Source organism: Mya arenaria, chromosome 13, assembly GCF_026914265.1.
Source record: "Mya arenaria isolate MELC-2E11 chromosome 13, ASM2691426v1".
Classification (NCBI taxonomy): Eukaryota; Metazoa; Mollusca; class Bivalvia; order Myida; family Myidae; genus Mya; species Mya arenaria.
The window spans coordinates 62,667,294-62,688,589 of record NC_069134.1 but is presented as its reverse complement, the minus strand read 5'-3'; the positions used below and the strand labels follow the sequence as shown (position 1 = coordinate 62,688,589).

The 21,296-nt window shown below is 35.6% G+C and overlaps 1 protein-coding gene across 1 annotated transcript; it reads left to right on the top strand.

The window, feature by feature from the left end:
• The first annotated feature begins 9,725 nt into the window (after positions 1 to 9,725).
• On the top strand, positions 9,726 to 11,197 carry LOC128212927 (uncharacterized). The gene has a single exon (XM_052918331.1). It carries the CDS (start codon positions 9,804 to 9,806, stop codon positions 11,079 to 11,081), a length of 1,278 nt encoding a protein of 425 aa, XP_052774291.1. The 5' UTR covers positions 9,726 to 9,803; the 3' UTR covers positions 11,082 to 11,197.
• The last annotated feature ends 10,099 nt before the right edge of the window (positions 11,198 to 21,296 follow it).

Here is a 21,296-nt window from a genome sequence, read left to right as displayed (position 1 = left end):
ATAGGAAGAGTTTATGGATACCTTTCAATCGATTGCATTTGGGGTCCCTAGGGTCAAGGTCACTGTTACTTAAAATAGAAAAACAGACACAGGCTGAAGTTCCTCTGTCAATCATTAAAAACCTGGTTTCGTCGCACTGCGGCGTTTCTTGTTTATTTGATAAATAAATTTACCTGCCATTAGAGTAAGGATTTTTCTTTCAAGAGGCGCATTTTAGACTTTTAAACTGAAAGAGAGAATTTTCACCTAACACCGATGCGTCTCCCTCTGATATAATCTTCAAATTCTTCAGTTTCTCTTTTCTTATATTTTTAATTATTAATAATCGGTTTTCTCTGTAGAACATCTTGACCACTTTCCTGTCAGAAAAGTCGTTAAAAGTTGCAATTGAATGTTGTTTGACAAAGAGTTATGGAAGTTAGGTTGCCTTTTGCTAAAAATAAATGGGGAAAATCTGTTTTGACACCAAGCAAAAATGGTTGAAGAATTTAAATACTAAGGCCAACAAGCGGCTCGACTTGTTTTAGTTATTTATACCAATGAACATTCAGCAGAGCTTTTGAAACCTGCTTTTGTTTATTGAGTCAGATGGATTTGAAAAGGAAAATATTATACAGAAGGTCAAGACATATTTGCCATGTCGACCAAGTGCCTATCTTGGATCTGTCGCGCTGGTGTTTTCCACTAAAGTGTTTAAGGATTAATGTCCATGACAGATACTTTATTGTTTTAACAACCAATCGATGTTGGCGGTGTGTTTGAGGCTGGTTAAGAAGCTCTACTATATTCTCGTTAAGAGAAAAAGAAGCAAGAGGTGATACATGATGTGAAAAAGACGAAACCTGCTACTCCCACAAATATCAGTTAGAACAATTATCGCTTCCAAAAGGTGTCCTAGAATACCCTGTAAAATAACCCAAACTAGTTCGGATCGAGATCAATAGATGGCTACAACAACTACTTCAGATTCTAGGCGTCTCGCAACCTGATACCGAGGACCTGTTGGAGCAACAGATGACTGCAAGTTTCATTACAAAACATCAGAAGATACCCGTTGAGGGAAGGCTGCCTTATATCCTGTCTGAGTGGGAGAAAAATGACAACATATAAAAAGGTCATAGAAATAATCAAGGCCACATACTGCATTTTACAAAAACTATTTTACGGGGTCTTAAACCTACAAAAGTTCATTTAAAAGATCAATAAGAAACTGTCCTTGAGAAAAACGATGTAAATTTTGTGAACACCGGGAACATTTATTCAGGTTTTACAGTACAGTATTCCTTGTACCCAAACTTAACAGATAAGTAGACCGGTTATAAATTAGAAACCCCTTAACGAGTATATCTTCAAAAAGAAGTTCAAAATGGACACATTGTCATAAGTTGCCTAATTTCGTGAAAAGATTTATAAGAGCCACCGTCAATATCTCCGCGTCCTGTTTCAAGGAATTGTATACCAGTTTCGGACTCTGCATCGGCCAAACCATTTTTGTGAAAATAAATCTAGTTGAAGATGCATATCTAAGAAAGGCAAGTGTTTGTCTAAACGATTTGCTAGCATCAAACAAATCAAAGATTAGGATTGTAGATTACAGCGACGATTCTCTATATCACCTCTTTCATAGTAAACAAGTCAAAATTTCATCTTTTGACCGTGCAAGCATTTGTTTACATAGGCGGCATGTTCGATTTAGTAAACGACATTGTTTACCCGACATAATAAAGACTAACAAATCTCAAGTTTGCCCAATCTCCTCAGAGGTCACGATTCTGTTGTGTATGGTTGCATCTTGCAAGGTACTGATTTTAAAAGCAAGGATGACCACGATACCAAATAAGCTTTATTTGCTACGAAATTAGAGTCAAGAATGAAGAATCTGTGAAAGTTACTCATTGGTTAATATAAAGTCTTCATTGGTGGTAACTGGATCAGAACATTGCCAAAAGTAAATCATTACAAAAAGATCGATATATTAGAACAGAGTCCACAGGTGCCAGTGGCAAATGTGGTTGGGATGGTCACATGAGCAACCTTAGTTGTCAAGGTAAGTGGAGCGAACTTCAGATAATAATACAAATCGATTGCCTGCAAATGATTGCTTTGATTTTGGGTATTCACTAATTCGTATATCATGTCAAGGGTCACAAGGTCTTAATCAGGTCAGACAACACAACTGTATTTCAATACAAAGACCACTAGGGTAAGACGCAATCTGTACATTTGCGCAATCTTCGCTGGGATCTATGGCAGTTATCAATGTGTTGGCGGACACATTGAGCCGGGACATGGTTAGACAAACAGAGTGGTCCCTGAAAAATGCAGTGGCTTTGAAAATATACAGATTCTGGGGTCAATCAACTTTCGACTGCTTTGCCACATTTAAAAACAAGAAAACACCACTACTTGGTTAATGTATACCACATACGTTTCGGCAAATATTGTTAATTCTCAAAGTACTAAATTACGTACTACATTCTCTTTGTACAATATTAATTGCTCCACAGTGGCCGTGACAGCGCTGCTTTCCCTCGAAAACTCTATGCAGTGAGGTTCTATTAACCTCCGGGCAGGGAAAAGATATCCCACCCATTTTCATAAACGCTTTATCTGACTGAATGGTCGAGGTTTCTTTAAAGGTTTTTCTAAAATGACTAGAGAGTTATTTGCCAATTACTGGATTTCAGGAACGCAAAAGGATAATTAAAGCAAATTTAGTTCGTTGACTGGTGTGGTGAAAGGGAAATTGATCCATATCTTACCACTTGAGCTAACAGCCGATTTTACATAATTTATCTGTTTGATCACGGGCTTAAGTATAGGGCAATAAATGGTTCCAGATTAATGGTATCATACGTATTGGACTAAATTGAAAACATTCTCATTGGTCAACATCCTTTTATTATCCATTTGCCTAGAGTTGCATTTAATTAGCGGTCACCAGTAAAGCGATTGGCACCTGCTTGGAATTTTGATTTACATTTATTTCCATATTATTGCTTGTTGTATGATGTATTTAAGCACAAAACATATGATCCACTGTTTCAGCATAGAGATGTAGTTATGACGTTGGTGTTGTCCTTCTATCCCTCGGAAGTCATTACTATGTCGCTAATTGACAGAAATTAATGAAACTTTATTAATGTGTAACCAAAGTAAGTAATGCACTCGCAAATTTCAATAGGATTGACTCAGAAACACCAGAGCTTTTGCCCTTATAAAATAGAGAATGCTTCCGTTTCTCAATCCCGTGCATTTTCTTTGTAAACCAACAATTGATGAAATTAACGAGCGAGATTGTATAACTGTATTGCTGTGGTCAGTGTGTGTATACCATACTATGCCACTTAAAGAGCCCCGCCTTCGTTTTATTACAGAAGTTTGATTAGGTGATAAGTTGCATCAAATCAATCAATCAATCAATCAATATTCATTTATTTGTAATATAAGGCCTCCAGCCCAAAATACATTCAAACAAGATTTTTCTATAAGAGTGATTCTATACAAAATGTTAAACAATAATATACACAAAATGAGAATATTAATACAAATGCAAACATAAAAATTATTATTATATAGTTGATCAGTTGTAACATAACCTACAATCTTTTTCTATAAATGTGAAGCTATACGATAAATATATTGTTGAATAATGCATAAAATAAGGATAATAACACAAATCCAAAATTAATAATTATTATATAGTTGATCAGTTACAACATGGTACATAACTTAATGCTATTCACAAAATACAAAATGAAAATATTAATACAAGTGCAAACAATAATTCGTATATAGATCTAGATCATCAGTTGCAACATGATACATATAAACTACACTCGCAATTTAGGTAGCATTAGCTCGACACGTACTTATATGCATGTATACATTGGGATAGTAAATTAAAACTTATGCATTTATAACAAGATACACATAACAACTAAGAATTAAATTACTGAATTAAGAATTAAGATTTTTTTCTTAATTCGAATCCCAGTTTAATAAATTTTGCTAAATTAAAGATGCTCTCTTTTCTTGTGTCCGCCATTATAGTTCTAAACCTTTCACGGCTATTTACAACTGTATTAACTTCATCGAAATTCAAATAATTGTCTCTTAGTTCACAATACTTAGGACAGTCAATTAAAAAGTGAACTTCGTTTTCAATCACGTATACGTTACGTTCGAGACAAAAAGTACAGAATCTAAATTCTCGGTCGATATTAGAATGTCTTCCAGTCTCTATTTTTAAATCGTGACTACTGCACCGAAAGTTTGCAAGTGCACGTTTACACATATATGGTAAATTTAATGACAAGTAACACTCGGGAGCCACAGTTGTTTTATAAATGCTATAACACAATGCCTTCGGCGAACTGCTAATATCTGATAGTATCAGTCTGAAACTCTAGTTTTGAACAGTGTTAGGAAACCGTCGGGGTTGCCTACACCATTTGCGGTCCATGCATAGCCAAAGCCAAAACGAAACAACAGGCGTTTTACATGCGTTGCCCACGTTGTACGTCCCTGCTCATCCAAGTTTCTAAGCATTGCGTAACACTGCTTCGGTAAACGTTCTTCCGACATAACTGTTAGTTTGAGCCAATAGTTTACACAGCGTGTCATGTAGCTGACGTTTAGAGGGAGACGTCCACATTCACTGAGGGCGAAAAAGTCAGCTACGTTGCGATTTAAACACGATATCCTTTTACAAAATAACGTGTGCACTTTTTCAATCTGATTACATGTTTCATAGCCCCAGATTTCAGCTGAATACACGAGAATGGGTTTTACCATGGCGTCAAATAATTTGTAGCTTAATTACCGTATCAGCAAAACTCGAAACGTCGTCCGCAAACAAAAAAAACAATATAATTCTCCCGATTCTTGCGATACAATTATACCATTTTGACATTGTCTATTTAAATACTTGACAAGGTCGTTAATATAAAGATTAAAAATTATTGTTGAAGTCACACATCCCTGCTTAGTCCCAATTTGGTATTCAAAGGACTCAGTAAGTCCCGTTAAGGAGGTCCCGGTAACCTTGACACATGGTTTGAGCTGAGAGTAAATACTCTTAAACAACGTCATGAATTTGCCGTCAGCTTTTATTATACCCTTTCGCTGCAGGCTTTCCCACAGTTTACGGTGCACACAATTGTCAAACGCCTTAAGATAATCAACATAAAATACATATAGGCGACCTTTCCGTTTGCTAATATACTTTTGGATAATAGATTGCAAATTAAAAATATTGTCTGTCGTGGAGTAATTTCTGCGGAACCCGGCTTGACTTTCATCAATAATGTTATTTGATTCCGCCCAGTTTTTTAATCGGTTTGCAAAAAAATTCATGAATACTTTGCTAATACTATTACCCACTGAAATCGCCCTGTAATTGTTAGGGTCAGTTTTTGTACCTTTTTTAAAAACCGGTGTTATAATACTTTCAGCCCAGACTGATGGGTATTGACCTGTATTTAAAATGTTATTAAACAACTTGTTTAGGTAGTGTAGGGTAATATGGATTGTGCTTTTAAGCATTTCTATGCATACTCCGTCCACACCGGAAGCACAACCGCTCCGGAGAGATTTAACGCTGCTCACGATTTCGTTATCTGTGATGTCATTATCAAGCATTACGTCATCAACTTCTATGTATAAGTTATTGAACATATCTGGATTGTCTCTTATTTCCGTGTTATCAGTAAATAACTCCCTGAAATAGTGTAACCAAGTCTCTCCCTCAATGGGCAGGGATTTACAAGTCTTTCTAACTGAGGACTTAATACAATTCCAGAAAAAGTTAGCGTTTTTCCGATTTTGAATCAGCTCATTACGCTTGTTACTTTCATACAAAAGTTGTTTTGCTCGGCATAGTTTCTTAAAGCATCGTTTATTGGATAAATATACTTCTAAATCAGATTTAGAATGGGAATGCCTGAATTTCCGCAAACTGTTGTATTTCAGATATTAGAACGCGTGCATTCTGAGTCCCACCACTTTGGCTGATCGTTCATTGCGCTAGTGCCGCGTGAACTGCTATTTGTACGAGCTTTCGACTTCATGTTAGCACCAGCATTTTGTAGTATGTCTATGAAGCTATTAACACTTCCGGCAATGTTTTCGTCACGTATATTGTTCATAAAAGGAGTAAATGACGATGCAAATGCTTGAACATAATTCTCGCGAAATGTTTCATTCCATTTATAAGTATGAAATGCAGTGAGATTTCCATTTGATTGGCTATCAGTTACTTGATTCTCGAAACGCGTTCAGAGGGATAACACGCAAGTTAATGGAAAATGATCCGAATAATCGCAATCTTCCACTCCGAAATCTCTGATAATATGGAATAAGTCCGTTGAGGCTATAATGTAGTCGACAACACTGGATCCCCCATTTGCCGTGCACGTAACGTTACCGACCAGGTCCCTAAACAGCCTTCCATTTAGAATGTGAATTCCTAATGTACAACACAGTGCGATGAGCGAAACCCCAAACTTATTGCATTTCTCATCGCAATTACGGCGCTGAATATTAAACGGGTCACTAGGGTAGTCGACGTCAGCGTTGAAAACGTAATTAATGTCGTCATCGGGGATAATGTCTTGTCGACTACCGATGCGAGCGTTCATATCACCGGCCACCATGAGAGCGACGTCACCTAGATCCGAAATAATGCACATTAATTTCTCTGACAGTATGTCGATGCCGTTAGATACGTCGTTGTCGTAAATTGGAGAGTTCTCAGGCGCGACGTAACAACAGAAAAGAACAACACTTTTTTGCAGCATGGAAATACGTTTATCAATATAAAGCACAACGCATTCCCGGAACTCTGGGTAGATACGTTTAATAAGACCAGCAGCACACAGCTCGTTTTTCACGAAGACCGTAACTCCTCAAACACTTCAACAAACCTGTTTCCATAATAATGTTTTGGCATTGCTCCGTCAGACGGCCGTATTGTGAAAAGGTTTTTCGAAGTGTTTGAAGAAACTAAACTCTCAATCAAACTCTGGTAAAAGACTGAAGGTGGGGCTCTGTAGTGAAGTTATCTTGTTTTAAGTCTTCATTCAAAGCAAAATATTGCCTTCCGACGCTGCATTTATGACGCAATTTATCACGTGGTATACACACACTGTTGGTACACGCCGAAGTTCTGTCTTTAACCTGTCAGTAAAACTAGAGTTATGTTCCATGGAAGAGAACAAAACCCTAAATTTATAAATCAACTGCCATTATAGCCGTTAATGTCCTACAGGTCGCAATAGGCACAGGTCTTATTATGACGCTGCGCGCTATAGAAATAATTCCCTTATTCAGCAAACTTTTTAAAATTTAATTAATTCGATCAGTCATTAATATCAAATTCCGGCAACTCTTGTCACAATTACCCATAACCTATACGGAGCAAAGCTATTTAAGTCAATTCAATACGTTTATTCCCTTAAATTCATGTACAACATACAAATGAGGAATTTAATAAAGATAATGTAAGGCAGGGTTCTAGAAAATAAAAACTTAAAAAATGAATTACCACATTTAAAATTTGATACACACATCGTGTGTCAATTATGATAAACAACTCGCTCTGTTATCAACGTATCTGCTGTGTTATCTCAATTATACAATAGGGCATAAACTTACAGTGAATGTTAAAGATTACAATTTTGATATTTCGTGGTGGTGAAACTTTGGTTTACATAGCCATGTCATACTAAGGCTATTGTCCTTGCTTTACGTCAATTTTTTCTGAAAACTACAAATGAACAGAAATGAATTTATGTTATTTCAAGTGATTAAGGTATTAACTTTTACTTAAACTAAAAAGAAGGATATACATTAATTGCAGTGATGCTTTGATTTTTTACAGTTACAAATCTTTAATCTAAATTAATTTAAAGTTAAATGTTCGTGTGTGTCGAATATATGTATCATTCTGATATGTTTATTGTTAAAGAGGATCATTGGAGAATATATGTTCCTGGTTTAGTGAATTACAAATGGAAAATTACTCACTATCAGAAAAGTTGTCATAGCGAAGACGGTTTTTGTGAATGATAAGACATATTTAGAATTGATGGTTTACAATTTAAATTAGCAGTAACATCAATTACAAGATTTGACAATAAACAATGTAACTGTGGAATATAATAGTTTTGATATGTTTGACATAGTTACCATTCATAATATCAAAAATATTAATACACTGTAGTATCACTTTTAGAAGAAGAAAGCATGGCCACCGGAGGTTCTTCGGAGGGATCTGACCTGATTCATGACTTCAGTTGTTCTAAGTGTGAGGAAGCTAAACATAACACTGAGGCCCAGCACTTCTGTCCACAGTGTGAATACTATCTGTGTGACAATTGTGTTAACAAACATAATGCATTTCATAAGAATCACACTGTCTATGGGCTCGGAGAAATTCAGAAGTGGTCAGGGTTCTACATAGACAGATGTGAACAACATGGCAACAAACTGGAGGTCCACTGTAATGACCACCAGGAATTGTGTTGTAGTGTATGTGTGGTCCTTAACCACAGGTAAGACTTTAACCTTCGGGTTGTTCTGGAGTCAGCAGGGTCAAAAGCAAGGTCACTGTAACTGAAAATAGAAAATAATGGTTTCCGCTCATTAACCTCATTTGTCATTGATATATAGTGATACAGCTTGATGTGTTCATAGTTGATATGAAGAAACAGCTTTTGAATGCTTTTGGGGCTGGTGGAGTCAAGGTTGCTGTTATTTAAAATGGAAAAATAGCTCAGTAACTTGAATTAAGAATACCAAAATTATTTTCATGAAACTTGTTCTGTAAAAGTATATGTGAAGATATTTTGTTAGGATTGCTTGCTGGTCGGAAGGATCAAGGTCCAGTTGACAGTTTCTTGAACAGAAAAAATGTTGTCTTCTAAGTATTAGATTTTGACCACATGTAACAGGCTTATGTGAAGCCTAACAATTGGTTTGGTGTATAGAATAGAATGCTGAATGTATAGTGTTATGTTATTTAAAATAGAAAAATGGCCTCCCACTCAATATCCGTTTGGGTCTGTAAAGTCAAGGTCAATATTGCTGATTCTAATAAAAGATAAACAAATAATTTCCGCTTTAAATCTTTGGAATAACTTGGTGAAAATTGGTGCCCGCGTAATTTCTGCTGTAAGAATTAGCAAAAAGGAATGTTAATGAATACATATAGGGAACTTACGTAGCTTTGGATATAATTTTGCGTTGGTGGGTTCAAATTTGCAGTTACTTTACAGAGAAAAATGGTTACTGCTTTAAATCTTCTGTAAGAATACAATCGTAGTGTTGGAACTTGTTAACAAAAATGAAACTTGAAACAATGTAAATTGCATATTTAAAAAGCAGTTTTACTTTTGAATTGCAAATTGGGTCATTTTGGGGTCGAGGTCAAGGTCATTGATAATAGAAATAAAGAAAAACACTCAGAAGTTAAGAATAAACTATTGATATATGATACTCGGTTGGAATAAGGTCAACTTATTTTTTAAGAAATTGTAGATATTATTTATGGTTGGCAAGAACAAGTTGAAGGGGAGTTCTCGTACCAAGATACTTAAAACTTAAACTATCAAAGTTCCTAAATCAGGTTTCTTCGCATTTCGTCTCTTGTTATTTTATAAATTGATGATGGCCCCAATAATCAATAATAAAACGACTCAATGCATTCAAGGCTGTGTGGCAGCATCAGTCACCTGCCTGACCTAGCCCGAGGCTTCCTGAAATCAGCAGAGTTCAAGCAGCTGCTAGTTGAAGTTGACGACATGAGGTGTTGGCTTGATGGACTCAAGAGTGTCAGAATGAAAGACCAGGCCTCACTGAAGGACTCTTATAAGAACATCATCGCTGAAATCAGGGCTATCCGCAGGGAGATAAACAATATCCTAGACCAGGTTGAGAAGAAGACAGTTAATGAGTTGGATAGTTTGATGAACGATTTTGAGAAGAGTGTGAGAGATGACTTAAACACGTGTGCCGAAATGCATGACCGACTCAAGACCATGAATGATAAACTACAGCATGTAACTGGAAGTCAAAAGGAGACTAATTCTTACATTGGATTCAGAAAATGCCAGACCAGGTTGAATGAGGCAAGGAGTTTGGGGCAAGAAATACAGCGAAGGCCAGAAGAAAAGTTCAGTTTCAAATCGGACAAAAGTGTTTTACCATTTCTGAGAAATCTAAACAGCCTTGGAAATTGTTATAGTGTTAATTCCATGCCAAATAAAACGGATACTGTTCATGTGTATAAGGCACAGACTTCAGCTAGTTATTCTGTTAATATAAATAAGGATAAAAGGGTATGCCGTATTGTAGGTATATATGAGTTGCCTAGTGGAGAGGTGATTATTGCTGATTTAAACAACGAGAGAGTAAAGCTTCTGGACAGGCAGTTCAATGTCACTGATCACTATGATCTTCCGGCTCGTGCACAGCACTTGTGTCACATTGCTGGTGAGGAGATTGCTGTTGCTGTTAGTGTTCATGATTTAGGTGAGGTTCAATTTCTCACAGTGAGCAGAGGGCATATACAGGCAGGGAGAAAGTTCACCTTAGACCATAAGTGCAACTCCATCGCCCACCGCCAGGGCCAGTTATATGTCGTTTCCAGTTATTCGCTTTACCAATACAACATGGATGGACAAATGATTCGAAAAATGTATGACATCAGCCCTTGTAACTTGCCAGGGCAGAGGTGTGCTGTTAGTTCTGATGGTGAGATAATCTATGTAATTAATAATGCTAAACATGAATTGGTAACACTGAATAAAGGTGGGCAAGTATTATCTACATTAAGAGATCCTGTCCTACAACAGCCAAGTGGACTATGTGTCAGCACCAGTGGCCATGTGTTCGTGTGTGGACAGGAGTCTGACACTGTGTTGCAGGTGGACCGAGAGGGTAGACAGAAGCTGGCTACAATTGCCAGGAATGCTAACGGTTTGAATTCTCCTTGGTCAGTATGCTTCAGTGAACAAACCTCTAGCCTCATTGTTGGGAGTTTTTTCAGTAACAAGATTAGTGTTGTCACGTTGTGTTGAATTATGCATCGTATTTTAAAACCATTGTATGTGAATGTTTCTGTACGCAAAATGATGGGTTTATCCATAGCGTTTTTGTTGTTTCGGTTGTATTAGTATCGGTCCATTTTCCATTAATTGACATGTTAATTTTATATCATCATTTTAAATATATTAAACATGTACAGTAACATATGTATTATACATTCTAATGTTTATAAATCAAAGGAATATACTTATGTATTATAATGCATAAATTAAGTATTCAAATATAGTAAGACATTTGATTTTGCATGCATATAGTTTGAAACATCATATATTGAACTTTTTGTTTAATAATAAAATGTTTGTATTGTATTAATTCTGATGGCTTATAGTAATGTGTAAGTAAGATATAAGCAATTGTAGATATCTCTTTTGTTTGAAACTGTGAAACAAAGGGTTCAATATAATTAATTCACTGTTTTGAAACATTTTCTCTTTTCCCTGTCCAAAACGGAAGTTAGTGGTCAGAGCTCACAAAATAGGACGACATATCTATGATGATTGTATATAAAGAGACTTTTCCAAAAGATATAAATTCATTTTGTTTCAATATCTCGAATAATATTCGACAGCATACATGTTTTGTATTGTTTAATTATATTTTGATTTGTTTCCTCCTGGTTTGTACAATGATGCATACATAATTAGACCATCTGGTTTTAAACTAGAATTTTTTAGGCTAACTGTGTAAGCTCGTTGGCTATGAATAATTTAACCGTATCTTTCAAGAGTTAGCATCATTGCTCCGGCTTGATTCATTCGCGTACAAGTGAAGTTTGTATCCGGTTGTTGACTTCTTGAAATTATGTTGGTTTTACTTTTCTTTTCCATCGTTCTCAAGCTTACATTCGCTTGATGAGGCTCAGATACTTAATTTTGTAATTATTGATAAATGGTGAGACAAGTGTGAGGTATTGAACATAAAGACGGTAAAATCGGGTGTAAAAGTCAGATGATCAATGGCTATTGGTTGACGGTTTAGGCGGGAACATGTACTAGGCGATTAGTTCTACACTATACAGCGAGCTGAACGGTCAACTTTTCAGGCAATCACATTCAAGTTTTGTTGTTTTACAATATTAGATATGATTTTGGAATAGAAATGTACAGATATAATGTATTGTTGTCTTAAAGCATGACATAATTATATTCGCATATTGTATGTGGTATGTCAGAAAAGTATATTATATTGCGAGTCTTTAAGCTGCACTCTCACAGATTTACCGTTTTGACAAGTTTTTTTGTATTATAATGAGCATTTTTTTGCGTAGCTATCTGCAAACCAGTGATATAAGACTGCTAACAAAAGATCAGGTCGCAGATTTTCATATTTATGTTCGAAAGTTAATATATTAATATAAACGGTTAAAGAAAAATGCATAAACGGTATAAACGGTTAAAGAAAAATGCATAAAACATCAATTTTTGAACTTAAATATGAAATCTGTGATTTGATCTTTTGTCAGCAGTGTTATATTACTAGTTTCTATGCATTTGCGCGTAAATTGCCTCGTTCCAAGACAAAAATTAAAAAAAGTTCAAATTGTGAGAGTGCAGCTTTAAAGGCCTAGTTTAATCCAACTATAAGTGCCCCCCCCCCACCCCCCCCCCCCGAAACCGTGTACACAATCTCTGTGTATTGATCTTAATCTATTTGCCTAATTGTCTTATCAGATCTCTTATCTGAATATCATGCTGAGCCGTTTTGAAAGTTTTATTATAGAAATATACTTTAAATGGCCCTGAGCCAATTAACAAATAAACAGGAAACTGGCCCCTACTGTGACATCAGTGCAATAAGCAGGAGATGCACATCAGGGGATTGTCATGCCACACATTCCTTAAACTAGGCCTTTAAGATATAATGGGAACAGTTTTCAAGTAGTTTACACCCTATTTTTGGGCGGAGTTTATATATGGTTTTTAATAAGACCCATAATATCTTTGCATGTAGTTTATTGTTTAACAGAATGCTACAATTAAAAGCAAATGTTTCGTAGCAAAAGACTAGATGTTGTATATTGTTGTAAGGATGTTGTATGCGCTATACCAGTGACCTGCTTACGCTGTTTCAAGCAATAAATCGCATGTCCTGCCCCGGCAAAGGTGTTTGTTTATGTAATAGAAGTGTTCATACCGCGTGTTCCAATAAACGTGTTTATTGAATGTTCCAAAGCGGCAATCTGCTCTTTAACGGTAAAGCTATTCGTGTGCGTGTATGGTATGTTTGTGGTGTTTGTCACTTGTTAAATGCCGCTGGGGCCCTACCTTATGTCGTTTAATAGGGTTTACATATTATTAGTTCGACTATTCGAAAAAAAGGAGGGCTATACTACTAGCCCGGCATCGGCGACGGCATCAGGTTAAAGCTTTAGGCCAAGTTGGGATTTTCTTTTATAACTCCAATACCCTTCATTCAAATCACTTAATACTTTACACAGTTGTTCAGGACCATCACACAATGAGGTTAGACATTATCCTTTATACAAATGATGGCGCCTGAATGACTAAGGAACGTAAATCAAATGTTCAGGGCAGGTTTAAGTTTAAGGGCAAGTTTCTTTTTTATTTATAACTTTAATACCCTGCAATCAATTGATTTAATACTTCACACAGTTGTTCAGGATCATCAAACAATGAGGTTACATAGTATCCTTAATACGAGTTATGGCCCCTGATTAACTAAGAAACTTAGGTTCATGGTTTAGCGCAGGTTAAAGTTTAAGGGCAAGTTTGGATTTTAATTAAAAACTTCTGTACTCTTCATTTAATCGACTTCATAATTTGCACGATTATTGACAATCATCCTTTAATAAGGTTACATAACTCAATTTTGACCCTAAAACAAATTGAGGTCATTGATTGACTTTTTTAATTTTTCTTTTTATTTCTTTTGAAAGAAACATTTTTATATTCTATACCAAGTTTTCACAAAGGGAAAACAAGTTATTAGAATGACTTGCGACACTTGATCACATTGTTACAAGTGTTTAACGCTGACACACAGCACTTACGTCCACAGTGTGAACACTATTTCTGTGACAAGTGTGTAAACATTCATACAGTATATCACAAAAAAAACTAACTGCTTATTATCGTTAAGACATTCAGAAGTGGACGGGGTTTTCCTTGGACAAATGTGATCAACATGACAACAAACTGGAACAATGCCATAAGTTCGCATCGATGGATATTGATACTACTTGATGCATACATAGCTAAAGACCAACCTTGGGATTGATTTGTGGCTGGTAGGGCAAGGGCGCTGTTATTTACACTAGAAAAGAGCTTCGCTCAGCAACTTGAGTTATGGGTCCCATATAGTTATCAAATGTGTTGTGTTGGAAGCTTATGTGAAAATATAAGTTTAAATTGCTCAGGTCAGAAGAGTCAAGTTCAAGATAGTGTCACAGAGAAAATGGTTTCTTCTCAATTATATCCATTTGTATGGTTGTATGGATTGGTATGGTTATAGTAAAGGTTGATGTTAGTATTTTAAATGGCTCTGCTACAAAATTTGAAGAACTTATATTAATGAAGCTTGTTATGAAAAGTCATGCCTGAGGATAGCTATTTTTGGTCTGTAGGGTCAAGTTCGAGGTCGTAAATTGATAAAATTAATTTTTTCCCTTTAACTCTTGTATTTGGAATAACTTAGTGGTAAATCTTGGTCTATACATTGATTATATTAAAACATACTTTAGAATTGTAATCGGGATAAACGGAGTCAAGGTCAGTAAATATCATAAACATGTTTTCCCCTAAAACATTTTGTTAGAATTGGCTTAATGTGATGAAACTTGTTGTATAGGAAGCTTATGTGAAGACGTAGCTTGAGTTTGCATTTTGGGTTGGTGAGGTCAAGGTCGCTCGCTGTTACTTAACATAGAAAAATGTTTTTTGCTCAATAACTTCATTTAATAAATCATAGCAGTGAAACTTTGAACCAATATGTAGAGCAACATGAAATGAATTTATGCTTTGGCATTGCAGTTGTGGTCGAGAAAGACAATCGAAAAAAAACTCAGAAAACAGTTGTAGGTCATTGAATTCAGTTATGCTACTTGGAATAGAGCAAGCTGTAGAAAGGATTTGGGATTGGTAGGAACAAGATAAAGGCAACTTCTTGTATGTATTACGAAAACGGCTGTTGCACTCATAAAAACAGGTTTCTTGGCATTGCGTCTCTAGTTTGCAATGAAACTCTATTGAAAGAGATAAACCAGATCCTAGACCAGCGTGAGAAGTAGACAATTGAAAAGTTGGATAGTTTAATGAATGATTAAGTTAAGAGTGATAGACGATTTGGACACGTGTGACAAGATGCATGATCGACTCAATACCATGATTGATATAATTCAGCAGGTTACTTGCAAACACGAAGAGATTAATTCTAATATTGGATTCAGGAAATGCCAGACAAATATGGCTGAGGCAAAGAGTCTGGTGAGAAAATATCAGGGAACACCAAAAGAAGGGATCAAGTTCAAATCTGATGAAGGTGTATTACTATTTCTGAGAAACCTCAACATAATTTGCTGTGTTGAACGTTTTTATGCCTTTCCTAAAATAACAGATACTGAGTATGTGTACCTGCAATACTTTAGGTATATGAGAGTTGCCGAGTGAAAATCTAGCTATTGCTGGTCAATATACATGTAACAAGACAGTAAAGCTTCTGAACCTTCATTGATCACTATGATCTTCCTGCTATACCGATGCAACGGTGTCGCATTGCTGGCGAGGGGATTGCTGTTGCTGTTAGTGATGGGGATTTAAATGAGGTCCACTTGTTCACAGTAACCAGAGGGTAGCCACAAGCAGGGAAAAATCACTCCTTACCAAGTGTGCTCGTCCATTGCCCAACACCAGCGCCAGCTACTTGTGGACTCCAAGAATGCCCTGTACCAGTACATCATTGGACAATTAATTAAAAAGATTTATGAAAACAGCCCCTGTTCAGCGTGTGCTGTTTGTCCTAATTGGTAGAAAATCTATGTCATTACTGGCGATAAAGGTGAATTAGTGGCACTGGATAAAGGTGGGCAAGTGCTTTCTACATTAGGAGATCCTGTTACAAAGGCCAACTGGACTGTGTGTTGGCCTAAGTGGCCATGTGTAAGTGTGTGAACATAAGTCTCACACTGTGTTACAGGTAGACAGGGAGTAGGTGGGGGAGAAGCTGGCCACAGTAGTCAGTAAGATTGATGGCTTGAGTCGTCATTTGTTAGCGTGCTTTAGAAAACATACCTTCAGCCTCATTATCGTGAATTATGATGACAGTGGCGATATCATTGTTGTCAAGCTGTGTTGAACTATGCATTGTATTTAAGTATCATAAGACCTGTATGCAATACGATGTATTTGGCAAAACAATGTTGTATTGATTATCATAGATGTTTCACTTAATTTTACTATTGACATTGAAGATAACATAAAGTACTAAAACATATTATAATGTATTTTCAAATATACAATTTTATATATTTTGTACATTTTGTTGTACAAACCTATATTAGCATTAACGTTTTGGGTGTTTTGTTTTGAAAATTCGACCGTGGGATGTAAATGATATATCATTGTTTTGAAACAGTTCAATATCAATTTTAAAATTATTCACTGTGTTGAAATTTGACCCTTTTCACTGTCCAATCACATATTAGGTCACAGCGTACAGATCTTGGACAAATATGTCGAAGATAACAAAGTATGACTATGAGGGATTCTTTGTAGATAACACACAATTTGTGTCATTATAAATGGGTTCAACATGAGATAAAGAAACAAACCTGTTTTCGTAGTGAGCTATAAATTTTAAATGATTCTTAACATAAGATTAATTTTAAAATTACCCATTGAAAACACCAAAGTAGATATTTTGAAAATATGACTTCAAGTTTATACTCGTTTTTTTACTGAAACAATTTTTATCTTCTATATGAATAAAATGAGTTCTTCAACTTAAGTGTTTTTAATTTGATACAATGTATTGGATCTATAATTCATATTTCAAGTACCGTTTCATTGGAGTCCGTTTATATTTAATTAGTGCCGTAACTGAGCTTTTGTTATGACACAAAATAATTGTTGTCAAGCTATGTTGAGCTATGCATCGTATTAGTATTTTAGTTTCTTTGATGTGAAACTATTTCTGTACGCAAAATGATGGATTAGGCAAGACTTTTTGATGTTTTCATTGTACATGTGTTTTCATGACCATACTCCTATTATGCATACTAATTAAGTTATATCCCCTTTAACGGATAATTATCAGAAATGGTCGCTTGTCCGAGCCATATCAAGGAAAACCCTAAAATGATTGAAATCAACTTAAAATATAGATAGATTGCAATTTGAAGAATAAAGACCTAAATCCTGCCTTGCATTTGGTTTAGTTATCTCCCCTAAAACTCCCCTTATCTATAGTGTTTGAAAAATTTGTCCGGGCTATATCTTTAAATTCACTTTAAAGTTTAATCCTCCAACCTGCCCATATAATTCCATGTTATGGTTTTTTTTCCAACTTGTGTATAATAATGCTACAAAAATTTACAATGAACCTGAAGATTGTCACACAAATTCTGCATTTTCATTGAAAATGGGCGTATGGGAAGCATCCATCGCTCCCAGCGAAATGCTTGTTTGAAATACTTACTCTTTTTACTGTTCAAATTTAATGCCAGGGATTAGCGCACACACAACCTAACACTTCGTTTAGTACTTCTTTATTCTTTTAATGCTACATTGCTGAAAGGCAAGTTGCATATACACTTAAATGGCTTAAGTACCATTTCGCGCATTGTGTGACCATATCTGTTGTATGGGGTGCCCGCGAGACGTGTTTCAGGGGACCAAACTATGCCCGTCTTGTCAGTGCGGTGTGAGACGAAGGCATCTCGTACAGCTAATATTTCTTGCAGATCCATCGCAGGCGATTCCAGCGGTAGAGGATGACGATCAAAATATGGGGAGTTTAACCATCGATGGGAAACACACGGGTCAAGTTAAAAACACGGTTGGGAAACAAACATTCCAGACTGGAAGTGAAAGATGATGAAATATTGAATTTATTTTCAAATGATTTCATTTATTGATGCATGTCTTTATAAATAATCTAAAGTGATAATTTGGAAAGACATTGAATAAAAGAATGAAACTGGTCCTTTATGGTGTTGTTTTTCTGGAATTCCTTGCCTTTTGTTACTTGCAGCATTGTCTATCCATGTTATATTTAGAACAGGTAAAACATTTAAATGATTTCTTTAGTTGATAAAAAGTAATCAATTCAAATTCTGGCTCACTTTAAATAATCCAAAGAATTAACCAGTTCAATGCAATTGGCTGCCTACTCTTATGGAAAAGAAGATTTCGGAATAATGTGTCAAAAAGAGATCTGGATTAAGTTCTAATATATTGGGTCAAAAGGTCATTGCATGTAGGTCAAATGTTGAACAAATTTGTTAACATTTCTACCCACTCCTTATGAAATTTTGCCAGAACTTTTCAATAAGTTTGCTTATTTTACCAATATATGCGCCATGGGTATTTTTTGAATTTAAATGGCCGTTGAAAAAAAATTCAATTAAACGTGAATAGTTTATGTTGCTCTTATAAGTTCATTGTAAAGTAACAATTTATATTGAATAATATCACTTTTTCGCTTATAATTGTCTTATTGAACGTTGTTAAGTATTAGCTATTGATACTTTTTTAACAGTTTAAAAAATAAAGTATATTATTTAAAATGTATAGCTTTAAAATCTAGATGTTTATTATGGTGAATGGTGGGTCTCACCTTAAAACTAATTACATACTCCGTTTTCATTCTTGTAAACGAGCATCAGACGAGACCAAATAGCTAAACATGAAAAAAAAAATCGTCAAATCAGCCGTGAGTTCAGTAAGCGCTTTGGTTCCCCGCTTGCAGTGCATGCGCTGATTTGCAACAGGGATACAAAACAAAACAGTTTAATGAACGTATTGCAGATGAAACATTGCTTGTAGGAAACCTTTAATGGGGACTTTCGGAAAAAGTTTGATTTGATGAATAATTATATTAAAAAATCTATTACTTTGTGGTCTACTAGCCGCCGGCCACAAGATCTTGTGCGATATCGCGGAATCCGTCGTCCAACCGTCTGTGCGTGTCCGTAAACTATTGCTTGTGAACGCGATTAAGCCTTCAATTATAATCAGACGTTTATCAAACTTATACAGTGGCAAGAAATCCTATGACCTCGGCTCCTTTTCTAAACCAGTCATATCTGCCCATGCATGACGGGAAATTGACACTTTAATTAGTAAGGATTGCAATAATCAACCATTTGAATACGAAAAAGTCATCATTTATAATCTGACGTTTACCAAACGTCCACAGTATGTAGATATTTGAAAGGGCTCGGTTCCGTATGAAACTAGCTAGGTCCGTCAAATCATGACTGGATTATTGCCCTTTAAAATAGGCAAAATTGATAGAATGACATTGTCAAAAAGATAAAGTCACCATTCATTATCTGATGTTTACAAAACTATTAGAGTAGTTAAATAACTTAAGAGCTCTGTTCCTTTCGAAAACCAGCCATATCCGCACATGCAAGACGGGATTATGGCCCTTGAACAAGTCAAAATTGGAATTATTGAGTTTGCGGAAACCAGACGGACACATCCATGCAAGCAAGGACTATTGGCCTTGTAATATAGTCAAACTTGCAATAAAAGACCTTGTGAACACGCTAAATTATTTATGTTTTATCCGATGTTTACAAAACTTATACAGTACTAACCCTAACCCATAAGAGCATGACGGGATTATGGCCCTTTAAAATTGTCAATGTTCTATAATTGACATTGTGAACACGATAAAGTCTTCATTTAGTATCCGATATAAGCCAAATTAATACAGAAGATAAATATCTGTAAGAGCTCTGTTCCTTTGGAAAACCAGCAATATCCGTTCATGCATGACTAGATAATGGCCATTCAAATATTCAAAATCGCACTTTAGAACACAATTGCGTTTAAATTTATTATCCGATTTTTATTAATCATTTACACTAGCAAGATATCTATTAGAGTGCCGTTCTTTTTCAAAACCAGCCACATTCATGTATGCATGACTGGATTATGGCCGTTTAAATTTAAAACTGGAAGAACAGCTTTAATTTAACTTGTAAAAACAAATGCGCCCTCATTTACTATCCGATGTTTACCAAACTTAGAAATCTGATTAGATATATATGAGATCTTGGTTCCATTATTGAACCAGCCATATATGTCCGCGCATGAATATAATTTTGCGCTTGAAATAGTCGCAATTGCAATAATTGAGCTTGTGAACACAGTGGTACCAATATTTAAAATCGGATGTTTTCCTATTTATATAGTTGTTAGATATCTATGGGAGCTCGGTTCCTTTTCAAAATTATCCAGATCCGACCAAGCATGACTAGATTATGGCCCTTGAATTTACAAAACTGCTATAGTTGAGATTGTGAACACAATAGCGTCTTCATTTATAACCGATCTTTACCAAACTTATACATTAGTTAGATATTTACGAGAGCTTGGCTCCTGTCTTAAATCCGCAAGACCTGCCCATACATGACTGGATTGAAATTGCCAGAACTGCTTTAAGAGAGCCTGCTGTTTGAAAAATCTACTGAAATTCAATTATTTTTAACACTGCCCTCTATTTCTTTGCTTTAAACGTGGCTCAAAATGCAACTTTTTATTTCTAATTATTTCTCTGATTCCTCTGAGGTTTATTTAGTTAATATGGTAAAAATGAACCATAACGGTTAATTTTGGAAAATACACTCTTATCAGTGGACCCAATCATACTATTGACAAATGAAGCTGATTTAAAGTAGATGACCCTTATTGATTTTAATGTCAATGAGCCTTTTTGGCAAAATTGCTAGATTAATCCGTTGTAAACATATTCTGACTGATAGGTTGTTGATTCTGAAATCAACATGCTTCTATATTTTCTATTCAGTGTTAAGATAAATTGCTACAGTTTAATAGTTCTACTACTGAGGGGAAACACTTAATATTATTGGTTTAAAAGTAAAAATTGCGCAAAAATGGCATTATGTCGTAGAAGTATAGCGGATAGCAAACTTGACCAACACACCAGGGACCTGGATATGATTTCCTACTGGGCGGGACTGATTTTTCAAGTTCGACAAA